The sequence below is a fragment of the Microchirus variegatus genome (genome assembly GCF_963457635.1).
Source record: "Microchirus variegatus genome assembly, chromosome: 15".
NCBI classification, from domain to species: domain Eukaryota; kingdom Metazoa; phylum Chordata; class Actinopteri; order Pleuronectiformes; family Soleidae; genus Microchirus; species Microchirus variegatus.
Window position 1 is genome coordinate 20,381,132 of NC_139816.1, and position 15,739 is coordinate 20,396,870.

At 40.9% G+C, this 15,739-nt stretch overlaps 1 protein-coding gene across 1 annotated transcript in view; it reads right to left on the bottom strand.

The window, feature by feature from the left end:
* adarb2 (adenosine deaminase RNA specific B2 (inactive)) overlaps nt 1-15,739 on the bottom strand; it is a gene marked incomplete at both ends in the record, with an annotated part of 213,178 nt that overhangs the window by 31,547 nt on the left and 165,892 nt on the right. The window contains one exon of the mRNA XM_083901602.1: nt 3,914-4,028. Within this exon, the coding sequence (XP_083757728.1) occupies nt 3,914-4,028 (115 nt within the window). The remainder of the gene's footprint in view (nt 1-3,913; nt 4,029-15,739) is intronic.

A 15,739-nucleotide genomic window follows, 5' to 3' on the forward strand; every position in this document is an offset into this window, starting at 1 on the left:
ACATGTGAAAACACCTGTCACACAGGTTTACAATCTGCAATCAGTGCATTAGCATAAAAGGGTTCTGTTTTGTATGTAGATCACTGTATGTGCAACTTTGTGTTGGTTGGGATGTACACTGTGTACATTGTTTTTGTGGGAAATACATAGGAATAAAATGTATGTGTTACTGTGTATTTGTGTGTTTTGAGTATAAAAACAATCCATCCATTATCTACCGCTTCATCCTCCACCGGAGGGTCGCGGGGTGACATAGGGCGATCAGCGGGGTCACACCCTGGACAGTTAGCCAGTCCATCACAGGGCCACATATAGAGACAAACAATCATTCACTCACACTCTCACACCTACGGTCAATTTACTACACCAACTACTACACCAACCGTGGGCCCCCTATAAAAACAATATTCTAAAATATTTTACACACTTATGTATGTACTGTAAGTGTAACACTAAACAAAAAAAGGCCTAAGTCATTATGATCAATGGAGAAGTGTTTTTCATTCATCATGGTGTTTTACATTGAGCACATCAGTGTTCAACTGGTTCTTATAAATGTCTTTTGATATGATGGTTTGTGTGTGTCATATGAAAACAAAATATCATTTTGAGAAGAAATAACATCGTTTTGAATATAAATTTTCATTTTGCAGGAGAATTGAGGGGTTTTGCCCATTGTGTGTGTGTTTTTTGGATTTGTGTGTAGAGTTGTGAGAGCATGAGGCATGCTTTCAGAAAATGTGTGTAAACAATCGAGAAAAACTGTAATACTAATAATATTTCAATTTACATCATCCATTTTTTTTTCTCACACACAGCACCTGCACATGACACACCTGCTCAAAAATGTATTTATTAAGAACCAAACATAATAGAACTCATTTTATCTCACTGCATTACTTAAAATATATATTATAGATCAACAAGAAATGTTTTTATTGGATACATTTTTTGACTTTATTTATATATATCAGTAAGCATTTTCCTGTGAATATAAACTAAATGAGACTTCGCTCATTTTCAAATGAAGATCTTTATGCAACCAGCGGACTAGTCTCCAAGTGACTAATGTAACTGCTAATTCTGTCACTTGCATTTTCATGTTTTCTTTTTAAATAAATAGTTTATGGTCCAATCCTACAGTCAACTTGAACTATCAGGGGTATCAGGGTTGTCAAACATAGGGCCCGTGGGCCAGAAGCGCCCCACCAGAAGGTCCAATCCGGCCCGCAAGATGAATTTGTGTTTACTGTTGTAAGAATGCTGCGGCCCATTTAAGAGCAAATGTACGTGCAGGGAGAGAGAGTGAGCGAGCAGCGCTGTGTGTGTGAGTGTGAAGAGAGAGGGAAGCCGGCATATGGGCAGAGTTAGCGTTAGTCACTATGAAGTGAGGTAAAAATGTGTTGTGTTCCAAGCCTGTTGAGAGATATAAACACTCTTCCAGATCACCTGAGTGTCCGCCTATGTAAACCTGGAGCAGCCACAGCTCCAGCCCTGGAGGTAATAATAGCTCCCCTGCGCTTCCCTGACCACTGTACGGAAGCAGAGAAGGAAAGTTAACACTACATTGAAGATAATCAACTACCTGGAGTCACATTTTTATTAGCTCCCACTTAAGTTTCAGGAATACTACATAGATGTGGAGTAAAAATAATTTCTAGATCTTGACATGTTCTAATCATATGTGAAATACTAGAATTTTTAGTTCCAGACATAATATGATTAACAATGAGTTTGACAGCCCTGGAGTAGATGGATGCACATGTGTGCATGTCCCTGAGCTGATCTGACACTCCCAGATCGATTCAAATGACATTTGCCACAATATTTGTGTGTGCTGGCAGTTTTCACTCCAGCGTGCATCTCTCGATTCTCAAACTCTGTCAGTCGGTGGTGAAAACTAATCTCGCTTAGGCTGTGGGGGTGCTCAGCTGTTTCAGTGGGACTCCAGCAAGTGCAAGGTTGTAGGGGAGACGGAGGTGGCGGAGGGGGAGGGGGGTCACTGTTGGGCTACAGTTCATAGACAGACCCCTGATTTATATTCTTGAGTTGAGAGCAGAGCCAAGAGACACAGAGAGAGAGAAAGAGAGAGGGGGGAGAGAGAGAGAGAGTAGTGGGTGGGGGCAGAATAGGACTCCCCAGTGTTCCTGTCAAGTTTGGTGTCTGACCACACCACCGCTGCTAATGCAGCTGCCACCGCCACCACCACCATTGCTTCGCTGCGAATACTTGGCAGCCTCGCGTCTGGATCTTTGAAGATAACGTGTGCTATTAATAAACAAACAGAAGCAATTACTGGGAGGCAGGGGAGAGGGAGAGGGATTGGATTAGGTCAGGATGAGTCTCACTGAAGTCTAAGCAGATGAGCTGCAGCACTCCAAAGACAGCAGCGATACCAATCCCTCCTCACTGACCCTACAGCCCCTCAGCCTGCAGCCACACAGGGAGATAACGCTCCTCTGTGGGCGTGTGTGTGTGTGTGTGTGTGTGTTCCAGGTGTTACTCGTGTTGTGGGGACCTAAATCTGTTTACACAGTCACATTATGGGGACAAAAATCAAGTATGTTTAATGTAAATGATTACATTTAAGGTGTATGCATGCTGTATTGTATAGTTCGGATGAGGTGTGGGTTAGGGTTCAGGTTAGGCCAGTAGTAATTATGGTTAAGGTTAGCGTTAGTCTCCAGGAAGTGAATAAAAGTCAATGAAATGTCCTCTGAAGTTATGGTAACCACACTGTGTGTGTGTGTCAACTTGTCTTGGATGGTAATTTCTCTATAAATGCATCATTTTCTTGAGTAGCTTCTGTATAAATGCAAGTCTATATGTTAATTGAATAACTATACAATGCGTGAGTGCCACATTTGACATTGTTTGGATAAGAAATGCAAGAGACTAGTTACTGTTGCTGTGGACGCTTTTTTCAACACAGCAATGACTTCAGATGGTCTTCTTACAGCCTCCCACTACCTCCACACACCCCTGTGTTTCTTTCTGGCAGCTTAAGGGACAACAGGTAAACTTCCCTGTAAATGGACTGACATTGCCAGAAATCAAGGACATTGTATCAAAACAAATACAAATGAATAAGTGTTCTGCAAAATTTATGCCAAATACTGTGTTAAGTTAAGATGTGGAATTAACACAGATTTGTTTGTTTAGAAAACAAACAAAAATGACTTTTATTGAGATTATCCTGAGGTCTATGTGGGCATGTGTGACACGATGTACACACATTGTTTTCAGAGACATGGTGTGTGTGTGTCTGTGTGTGTCTGTGTGTGTGTGTCGGATGTGTCAGGTTTGTACATACTGTGAGTGCCTCCTGTGTGCACTCGTCCAAGAGTGGGAGGCCTGATGTAATGTGCAACCAACACCACACATGAAAGATAAATAAAGCATGAAAAATAAATGTGTGGTAATAACTCATTGTTTCATGCTGTAGGAGAGCAGCAGTGAGACGCTTCCTCCTCCTCCTCACTGCTCCTCCTGTGTGTGTGTGTGTGTGTGTGTGTGTGTGTCACTCAGTCAGGTTTCAGATTAAGTTTTAAACTGATCTAGTTAAGAATTCCTGTGTGGCATCTGGAACTCCTGTCAAAGTTGCCTGAGCACAGGGAGTCCAGCATGCAGTGGGGATGAGTGACACTCACTACCATGTATGATTCTCCTCAGAGGCTCTGAATAGTTAATAATTTATCAGGAAGATATAGTCTCATGTATGAGCCCTAGATACAGCATGGAGTAAAAAAAAAAAAACCTCTCTTTTTCTCCTCACCCCCCCAGTTTACGTTTCACTCTCAATCTGGAATTCCTTTCCTATTTCTCATACCCCCGTCCTTCCCCTCACTCTCTTCATATTGCACCACCTCAATAATTCAAAGTGATATATAAAAGTCAATGAAATTTGCCATACCTTGGGTCATTACGATGCCTGCCAGGGATTTGTGTCGAGCGTGTGCAGGACTGCAGCCGCCAACCAGTGACCGGTACTTCTCCCTCACCAAGTGGAATATTGAATCGGCAAAGTCCTGCAAAACACAATCGTGCCCTTAATTTTTGACCACACACAGTTTTTTTAATTTAATCTGTTCATATAACAGTGTGTTTTTGGGGGATATTTGGTTTGAAGGTCAAATGTATCTGTTAAAGTACACACAGATATCCATAAAGCAGCAGTGTCAAACTTGTGTGGCTGAGGCACAGCTGTCAGTAAGGTGATAGAGTTTTTTTCTATCACTTTCTGTCTGGAATTGTGCATGTTTCACAATATCATGATTGAATATTGTATTTTAAGCTCATATTGCTCATACTGAACAGTTGTTTTTTTCCAACCTTTTCTCTAGCTTGGACCCCTCTTGATCATACTGGTCAATGCCTCCAGGTCATTTGAGATTGACACCTCCGCCATCGAGAGGTCAGCTAAAAATGTATGTCCCGGGATAAAAAAATGTAGACCACACCCACACACCAGCTTCATGCAAATAAAACAATGGCCGTTTCTCAATACACAAGTACACAAGGAAGTACGACTGGAGCACATACTTGCCAAGTATGGGAGTACACATGTACGATCATTGCAATTGGAACAGTAGCTTGTTCTACTGTTTGAATGTAGATTTCTGAGCCAGTGGATTATTTCAACAATGACAGGCCGAGGTAACGTTGCTCTGTGCTGGGTACTGTGAGCACAGAGCGTCCACATTAGGTGGGGCTGTTCATCTCTGACAACGTCGTTGCCAAACTATAAATAGGTCATACACAAACCACATTTTTGAATTAATGACTAATTTATTGCCTCAAGTGAAGTTGTGTTCCGGTATCTTGCATTATGTGTTTGGATGCTTGGTAAAATTGGTGGTGTGAGAACACTTTAGGGTATGAGAACTGTACGCGCTGCTTGCGTACTTGTGAATTGGGAACAGTACTTGGACTGAGGCTGCTGACGTTACACAAGTACGGGAGTACGGAGAAGTATGCATATTGAGAAATGGCCATAGTATGTTACTGGAGGCATTTTTCCTGTTGCCAGTAGGTGGCGCAATGACTTGGCTTTGCAGGTTATCATCCTGGACTAATTGGCCTTAAAATAAAAAAAAGAATAGAGAAGGTGCAGAAGCCTGCAAGCTTTTCCTGCAAACATACTTTTGGCTGCCACCATGGTTCCTATCCCTATCTCTGCTAAATTAATTTTTATCCGGTGGGGACAAGGACTCCCCCCCCCTTGATAGCTATGGATGCAACTTAACTGATGGTGCATAATATAAACTTAAATTTGATTGTGTATGTGCAAAGTAAAAGAGAGTATGTGAGAGGTAAAAAGAATGGTATGTGAGAGGTAAAATTGTGTTTGTGACAAGTAAAATTGTCTATGTGAGAGCCAAAAATAGTGAATGTGTGAGGCAAAATTGTGTATGTGAAAGGTAAAATTGTGTATGTGAAAAGTAAAGTTGTGTATGTGTTTAGGTAAAAAGGGAATTATGGCCTACACGGCCCCCCATAATTATCCATCCATCCATGCATCTTCAACCACTTTATCCTCCACATGAGGGTCGCGGGATTATCATCATGATGAAAAAAATAATAATCAGAGCAGATATAATCGGGCCTTTGATACCAGTCGGTGCTCGAGCCCTAATAAAAATCTGATTTACTATCACTTTGCTGTACAGACAACAGCGTTTCCCTCGGGATCCATAATAGATAAATATGAGAGGACACAAAACAATAACAATTTCAAAGCACACATCCATAACAATACAAATACTCATCCCTGAGGGGTCTTTAAAGTGGCAGTTGTATTTCCAAAGTGCCAAGTACATATGGTCAAGTTAAAGTGCATAGACTGTGTGAAATAAAAACAAATAGAAGTACTTAAAGATTAAAAGGTAAGACAATAAAATAAACACAAGTGAATTAATGTATGTAATTTATTGAGTATGTTTGTGGAGTATAAGGGTTTAGTCATGACTATGTCTGAATGATTATCAGCCATGTAGTATGATTAAATATTGAAAGAGACATAACTTGGACACAACCCACAGCTATTTGAAGATTTAATCTTCACCGTGTGCCTGTGGAAAACACTTTGCACTTGCTGTGCAGAGGGAAATCAGACCCAGCTAAAAGTGCTAGTAACTTTTTATCCCTCAACACCATCACCATCAGTGGGTTTCCATCAACCTGTTTTCAATTTGTGCATAAAACGTGAATGAAAACATTGACTATTGGTGGAAAATAAAATCTCTAATTAAAGTTTAAACTTATGGGAAGTGGAATAGTTTCTGTATCAGTAAAAAGGAAAATGCAAAGGGGACAACATCTATCTATCTATCTATCTATCTATCTATCTATCTATCTATCTATCTATCTATCTATCTATCTATCTATCTATCTATCTATCTATCTATCTATCTATCTATGAAAACAATCTGTGCACATCGTGTCACACATGCCCACATAGACCTCAGGATAATCTTGCTAAAAGCCCTTTTGTGTTTGTTTACTAAACAAACAAATCAGTGTTAATTTCACATCTTAATTTACCACAGTATTTGGCATACATTTCCTTACACTTATTATATTTGTATTGTATATTTGATACTGTTTATTTACATGTTTACTTGCATTGTCTTTAGGCACATTATTTTTGCTACCTACCTGTCTAACATTCATGTATGTTGTTGTGTTTTGAGCTTCTACAAGAAGCTTGATTTTCTTCAGAGATTTGTAAAGTATCTAAGCGTCAAATATGTCTAGAAGTTGTAGCCTCTTATCCCTCAATACTTGTGACGCCACCTACTGCTTACCTTATGCAGAGTTTGGAGCAGAATTGGCATTAAATTAAACTATTAATTAAACTAGCAAGCAAAAACATTAAAGGCACCATATGTAAGAATGTTGGCAAAAACCGTTACTACACTCAAATTCAAAATACAGAGGTCTTTTAGGTTTCGTTTTCTCCGTCATTGTAGCTCTGACGTGCTGTATCTGGCAACCCGTGGTTGCAAAGGCAGCGGAGACTCTACTGACTGCAATGATTGCTAGACGGCGGTAGGTGGTGCCACATGCCAAAACATGATTTCAAAACATAAGCATGGTTTGCAGTCAGCAAAAGATTTTTTTAATGCAAATGTTTTGGCTGTACTGTTGTTGTTGGTGAGTTCAGTTTGTTATATGAATATTATTCCTCACTCTCTGTGACACATTAGGAGGATTTTACAATCAGTTGCTTTAGATTTATTACATAATGCAACTTTAATTCTGGGAAAAATAACTTAACCCTTTAACACCGAAAGTATCCCAGATGACATGTTTGCGCAAGCACACTTTGCATTACCGTAAAATAATCCATCTGTTTGTTGTACATAAGCTCTGGGGAAAGTTTGCGACGATGAAGTCTGCTAACGTTTATGCTAACGCCTGAGCTCGCATAGCAGAATCAGCGTCGGCATGACCAGAAGCCTCCGACTTCATCAAGATGTACAGCCACAATTTAGTTCTTCTGCAATTCGAAGCACAGTAGCAGTGAGGAGCTGCAGATGCTGCATATTAAGTAGCCATGTGTTTCCTCTGTGAGCAGCTGATTGGCCGGAAAAACAACTGCAAACTAACTAGGAATCGATTCACAGCGATCAAACAACCCTTATATCTAAATACAAAGTGTATGGTTTTAAGACCCACAATACTGTGATTTGAAGCATGTTTGAAGCATCATATTTTGTTGAAACACTACATATATATATATATATACATATATATATGTATATATATATATAATTTTTTCTTTGTTTACTCGGTTTGCGCCTCGATTTTGCCTTCATTTGACAGATCTAATTTTTCCCTTTTACTGACTGAGAAAAAAAAAAAAACTTTACCAACCTCCAACACAGCGTGCACAAACCCACAATACAAATTAACATGACATTAAAACCACAACATTATGACACGTAGCACATTTATATGAGACAAAATATGGAGGTAAACACTGAAAAGTCACTGAATGTCAACAAGCCAATATGTCACTGTCCTCACAAGGCTATAAAATTGCAAGAGGAGTGGCTTCACTTTATTTTCCCTGACTACTGGAGCGTTTTAAATCTGAATTTAAATGCCTGCCTGGCTCATTTCAAAGCTGACTGATATTTACTGGTGAGTTTTACAAAGCTAAAGTAGCAGTCAGCAAATCAGAGAAGGGACTTAGAGGTGGAAACAAAACATGTTGTTGTGAGAGCTCCAGAGAAAAGCTTGGATCCGAAATTATACCTATTTGTGCTTAAAATATTTTAATTGTAGCTATTTGGCTCTCTGGTCTTTTAAAGTTTAACTCTTAAAACTAAATAATATTTTTTTTACACGACAGCCAGCTCATTGTCTATTACAGCTTGCATTCTTCAGTTTCTCCATTAAACTCTCTATTTGCCATTTTAATAGACTCTGTTTTGCACTATTTTGTGCAGTAAACGATTTATTTGTGCACTGAAGCAACTGCTTACCACTCTGTATGAACTTGGTGATATGAATGCAGGAGCATCACAGTCCATGTCCTCTGTCTTGCCAAAACTTCTCAACAGGATTTCTGCTACTTCAACATTGCTGAACAGATGCAGATGATCACATCCACAGCCCCCACGGACCTTTACTGCTCTTTACACTAGTGGTAATTAAGGACTTTAGTCTCAGAGCAGCATTCACACCAAGCGCAGAGCATGAGCGGATCACCGGGAGATGGCACCAGAGTGGCAGCACGGTGGGCTTTCTGGGCAGATTGAGCCCCGCAATAGCTAGAAGGACAACAGATGCTACAGTGGCAGACGCATAGAGTGAGTGAAAATGAGACAGATTAAGGGTGAAAAAAAGACACAGGGAGGGAGAAAGCCTCTGAATTATTGACCATATTGCACATTAAGGTCCTCGGCAGTCTGCTGAACGCTCTCACAGTCGGCGCTGGCGTTGGAGGTTTCTCACAGCTTGGTGTGATGGGTGGTGCGCCTGCCCATGTGTGCATATGCACAGGCACATATTGTTGCCAGTGTCAGTCTGAGGCAGTTTTATTTTTGGGAGGAACAGAACAGAGGAAAGTGGTGAGATGTTGTGAAAAAAAAATACAAGTTTGAGCCGAGTTTTTCGATTATCAAGCTTCAGAGAAGCGACACAAGTCGGGTCACGTTGGAGGAACGGGAGCAAAGGACGAGACAAGTTTGCCTCTGAACTTTAAGATCATGTTGTTTACTTCGTGCATGAATGATCCGTCACATCTCTCAGCGTGTTTGTTGAGTCCGGCTCATCTTGCAGTGAAATAAAAATAAAAATCACTGTCTAGATTCAGTGTGAAAGTCAGTATCTAATCAGTAACTAATAGTAAAATACTGTCAATTCTACCAAACTTGTTGTATTATGACCAAGTTCTTTAAAGATGGGAAACTATGGTGACCCATTTCACATTATCAATCATGACAATATGGTAATATATGGTAGAATTTCTATGGATATTTGTAAACTGGTGGTTTAAAGCTTTTTCTTTCTGTAACATCTAACATACAGTACATTTTTCTGCTTCTTTTAGTTCGCGTCTGCTATGGATGAGCTGATACGTTTCTCAGTATCAGTATTTGGGATACAAGCCAAAATCACACGATTGTTTATTGTATAAACATAACAATTGGATATAATCTGTTCATATGTATGCAATTCTTGCTGTGAGGCAACAATGCTAGCCACTGCACCATGTGACCCAATCATGAATATAACCGTAAGCCTCAAGAACAGTGTTCATATAAAAACAAGTCGATATCTTGGTACATTTTTTGGGTATATTTGTAGTTCACATTTGTTCATTTAACCTTGTCAAATGAGAAGATTATTTGCTTGTGTCAGTTTCATTGACATTCACTATGTTAATATCCTAAGTCTAATTGGTCTCTCAGGATTTTTTTTTTTTAATTAATAAACACATAAATTGAAATAATACATCCATTAGTGCAGTCTGTAATGGCTCTAAACTATTCATAATAAATGGTTAATAGCAAATGTTTTATAAAGAAAAAAAGCCACATTGTTTGGAAATGACTCAAGTCTGACCCTCAAATACAGCACGGTTAACAAAAGTGTGAGAAAAATAAGTGCTGCCTCGTTCTTTGTACCTGAAAGTGACATCCAATTAATTCTACCAGTATCCTTCCGGGTTTGGCAGCGTCAGCTGGTGTCGGTCACAGTCGCAACCTGGAGTCAAGTCCTCCATCCTCCCTAAAAGCCCTTTTCATTGATGACATTACCGAGGTGAGAGGAGGTGGCAGCTCAGAAAGGCCTAGAGAGCAAAGGTGGAGTAGACCCTGGCAAACGGCACAGCTCCCTCCTGCTCCCTCTTCCCCCTCCTCCTCTTTTTGTTCTCTCTCCTCCTTCACCTCTCCGTCAGTTCATGTTTTCTCCTTTTCTTTTATCATCTTTTTAAGTCTGACTCCCAAGAGTCTTGTTGCCTTTCATTATTTGTCTTTGTGTCCTCTCTCTCTCTGCCTCCTCATCTCCTCCTCCTCCTCCTCTGTTGTCACATTTCTCTCTCATGCTGTTTTGTGTTAGAGGGCAGTGATGTGCCAACAGTGCGGCCAGAACCTGTTATTTCCTCATCCTGTCACACAGAGTGTGGCAACAACATAATCTTTATCACTTGACACAAAAGGAAAATAAGCTGCCATTTTGTATCAACAATTCTCACTGGTTTCCGGGCTCATTTTTTTTTACTCTGTCACATACAGCACAGGCACACTCACGCCATCTTTCCTCAGTGGGGAAGTTGAGCGCCACCTTCGATGTGGGCCTAATGTGGCAGAAAAATGGGGCCAAGGATCTTGCTCTACAGTCAGACAGAACATCAGTGCCGCACAGCCAGAGAGGGAGGTGCCGGCGTGATGCTGGCTGAATTCCTCTTGGGTGAGCATCAAGGTTATCACTACACCAGTGCAGCTACATTTGGGAATTTTGGTTCTATTTCAGCTAACTGATAAATCTCAGGCAGGAAGTGCTGCGAATGAAAACTGCCGCGCTAGCTCTTGTGTTACTCGCCCCACCTGGTGTCATTCCTGCATTAGTTCTGACCAATTTACTAAGCAATTCCTGTGGGCCTCCTCAGGGTAAAGAAAGCAGCACTAGTTATTTTGTAAATGCTGCAGCTGCACTGGGTGAGATTTATTGCAGCAGTCCCCCAATTAGCCCTGATGTAAAAAGTGCTGAAGTGAAGAGCTGCATTTAAACTGATCCACTGACCTTTGACACAATTCGCACATAATGGCTTTCAAGATAGCAGGTTTATATGCAATCAGTGAGGCTTTAGGATGTAAATGTCCAAAAGATGAGAATGCATTCGTCACACCACACTCGGTATATTTGACATTATGTTTAAAAAGGTGAATTAAAGTGTTAAAAACGTGCTACTCTGACTGGAATTTCACCCAAACTAATTTCTCCAAGTCCGACAAACACAAACAAATGACAATGCATTTATATTTTCTATTCATTTTCCACAGTTCCAAACACTGGGCTGTGATTGGGAGATTTTTACACTGTTTATGCTCCAAGAATTGATTGATTTTAAAATTCATGGATGGTAGACTTGGAATGTCGCTTGACATGCTTACATCTATCTGCGAGCTAAAGTGGAAATGGTCAATTCTAACAAGCAGAAACAAGATAACAAGAGAAGATATTAAAATACAGTAAACTTTAGATACAGCGAGACTTTTACTCATAGTAATCAAACTAGAGGTCAATCGATATGTTTCTTTCCATCCCATGTTTTCTGTCCCATTCAACTGTCTCTCTCTCTCGCTCTGCTCAGCGTGGGCCGCGACACAGCTGTCTGTTTCTTTTGGGTTTGTTTGTTTTAGTTTTATTTCATGCATCCACACACACTCACATGACCCATACCTGCCTACACCAACTGACTATTTTTCCAAATGTTTGTTAATAAATAATTGTTTCTGCACTAAACGTTGTCTCCTCTCCCAATTTTTGCTGCAGCCTAAGAGCTGGGCTGTTACAATCTGAACTGTAGTGCATTTATATAATTAAAAAAAATAACAATAAAGCTAAAACTAAAGACCAAAATGCGCGGAAACAGATCATCAAAAAACGAAACATTGTTAAAGTTTTAACAACTTTGCTGTATTTATTAAGTTTCCAAAAAAAAAGTATAAGTTTTTAATTTCTTACAACTCACATAGAGTGGTCCTGTTGCACATATATGTGAGTTATGGAGGTCTACTTACATACATTAACTTGTTTTTATGGTCAAAAACCTCCTAGTTGCTGTAAATGAGCCGATAGAAATCTCTCCTTACTGACGCTCTCCTCAGCTGCGGTGTTTCAGACTGAGATCTCACACCCAGAAGACAGAGTGTGTTGTGATTGGCCAGCCAGTGTAGAGCCTTCCCAACTGTATTGTGATTGGCCAGTACCCGGAAGTGACATTATTAGCACACCAGCTCTCAGAAGCGCAGCTCCCCCCTCTGGAACGGTGGATGCACTGCTACTCATTATCAAAACATTGTTTTAACAGTGTTTAAAAATAGCTTTGTCACGATTCCCCACCGCAGTCCCTTTTATGGCTTTGACCCGGAGTCAGACCCAGAGTCAGAAGACACTCGTGAAACACCTCCACAACGGACGCTATTCTTCAATGTACGCAACCGGATGAGCCCGGACTAGTGCCCGGACCAGGAGGATACGCTGTTCAGGAGAAATGCTGGTTACGTAACCAGAAGGTTTTTTTTCAGAGATCTCGCTGAGCCCGAGCTTACAATACATCACAGCGTTCTCAGCAGTGACTGAACTGTTTGTTTCGAACCTTCAGGGCTTCATAAACGAGGTAATGACGCAGATACACACCAAAAAAACAGCGTTAATTGGAACTTCCTGTCTAGGTCCGCTTTAAAGTAATAATCAGGTCAGTGCCGGTGAAAATGGCAAAAGTCTGCCATATTCTACAGGTGGTTTTATTTTCTCTTCGATTAACATTTTTCAAGACTATAGTAATAAAAAATTATATATATCTTATATCGGAAATTTCAATAAATTTACCTATTTTCTTAGATGGATCTGTCCATCCATCTATCCCCCTCCCTCCCTCCCTCCCTCCACAACTGTTGTTGCACATATATATTTTTACATATGTCTCCAAGGTAATGTGGAAGGTCACCCACATTACTGCTGCCTTTCTCCTTGCGTCAATATTGTGCCAGAAACACAAAATGTCATCAGGTAGATTTTCTCCGCTGCTGCCTGACCTAGAAGTCTGAGCGTACTGAGGTGATGGTATGAGTGTGTGTGTGTGTGTGTGGACAGAGAGAGAGAGAGAGGAAAGAAAAAGCTCAATTATGTGATTTATTGTTTATCCCCAAGGCCCTAAAGGGAAACAATCACTCCAGATTCATCACTGGTTGTATTTAAAGGCCTTCTATAACATTCTCCGCATGCTTCCAAAAACCGAGACAGCAGTGTTTGTGTGTGTTTGAATTTGTTACCTCCTTTAGGACCTTTTATGACATAAACACTAACCTAGTCAGGACCAGTCCTCATGGAGACTATAATTAGAATTAGTTATTTTTTAACTTAATTGGTTGATAGTGAATTTGACCTCTGCATTTAACCCATAGTTTTTACAGAAGCCGGGCACAGGACCGATGAGGAATTTACTCAGGGGCACCCCAGCCTGTGATTTGGACCAGCAACCCTCTCATTACAAGCCCAATTCCTTTCCTGACAATGTGATTCCCCACTAGGAGTCAACACGCAGACCCCCTGGGTTAAAACCAGGGCTCCAAACCACTCGACCATTATGGGAAACATGACCCAAATGAGCCAGACCCTCATTTCTGGGTTAGGCATGGTTAAGGTTAGAGATAATGGTTTGGGTTAGGCCGTACAAATGAATGTCAATGAGAGTCCTTAAAAGGATAGCTGTGCAAACGTGTGTGTGTGTCACCTGGGGTGCATGTGGGCTTAGTTTTACCCCACCCTCAGGAAGACACACACACACACACACGCACGCACACACACACACACACACACGTCAACCCACCACCTTATCACCCAACTGCAGAGTGGCCCATGCAGCATAAAAAACGGGGCCATGTCTTATATTTCTTCACAGAGGTATTTAACAATTCATTCTCCTGAGTTTTAATAGTGTCTGCCCTCTGCCTGGATATCTTCCCCCACCACCACCACCACCACCACCACCATCACTAGCCCACCCATCCTTCTCTCCATCCCTCAGCCTTTGAAAATGGATATCTATTCATGTGAAGGGAGCGCTGCCTCCGGGGGCCTTTAGATTCTCAAAAAACCTCGACTCCTCGTGGCGCGAGACAGATTTCCCTCTTGTTTAAACTCCATGTTCTCTTAAATCTAGTTCTCCTTCTCTCGCCAACCTCTAGACGTGTAGCACGACATGCATACAATATATATGCCACTGCTTTTACTCGCTATATAGGCATCCATTAAAATGTATTTAAATTTTAACCAACTGTTGAATAATTCTGTGAAAGAAAATGTGCATTGACGTGTATTTAAGTAGGGAGTTCAAAACTCACCACAGAAGCATAAGGTGGCTGAAATTGTTGAATTTAATGTCCCAGCAGCTGCTGATTCATGGTGGTGTTTTGTTGATACAGTATAGCGAAATATGGAGGCAGAAAGGAAATCTCCTTTCTGCCTTAGTTCACTCAATCTTTTTCCATTGCATTACTTCACATTAATAACCCTGATTTTAATGCAATATTTCAAGACATTTTGGAATTTCCATTCAGGTGTTTATGTGGGAAAACTGAAAATGCACCGACTTTAAGTGACAGCAAAAAACACAGTTGTGTTATGAGACAAAAACAAATAGCCACCCAGAGAGTGCTGTGAAACACTTCAGCACCTTGCCTCAAACTACGTTCAACCCTTGCTTATGTGATGGCCAGATGGCCCTGCAGCCTGTGCAACAGATTCCTCTCGATGTGTGTGTGTGTGCATCCACGTGTGCATTTTTTTTTTTTTTTGGCCTGAACAGCAGGGCTTTGCCAGTCAGATCGGGCTGCACCGTATGGCCATTGCCATCATAAGAGGAGAGGCTTTTCCTTTTAAAACTACACGCTTGAGGGAACAAAGGCACACAAAGAAGCACCGGAGAGGACATGAGTGGCAGACGTTGTTAAACTGATCTGTCTTTGCCACAGCTTGCACAACCTTTTTTTTATTTTTCCCCCTAATGCAGGTGAGAGAGAGGAGAAGGAGGTGGGGACACTGCACCACAGGTTTCCAACAGCAGAACAGAGCTCAAGCAGAGAGTCCTTGTTAGGCTTGAAAAGGTGGAAACAGAGATGATGAGCCCCGTGCACATGCTATGGATCAGAGTCAAGGATGAGATATCACAGTGGATCACAAGCCTCACCCAGAAGCCAAGAACATCATTCCCGAGCAGTGACGCTAAAAATAGAAGTAGATCATTATTTCTATATTCTCCACTTGGAACCATAGTCAATCCCTGTGGCCATGTTCTTCTGTGAGGAACCATCCAATCTGAGCAGCAACACACAGGGACAGCTTTGGATATACAACATTGGGATTTGAAGTGATGGAACCTAATGACTGGGCCATAATTTGGTCCAAACTGAAATATATCAACATATTGAAATTATATTCAAGGTTTCCATAGGAGGAATTCCACTGAATTTCAGGTTCTGAATTCCTATTGTGCGTAAGG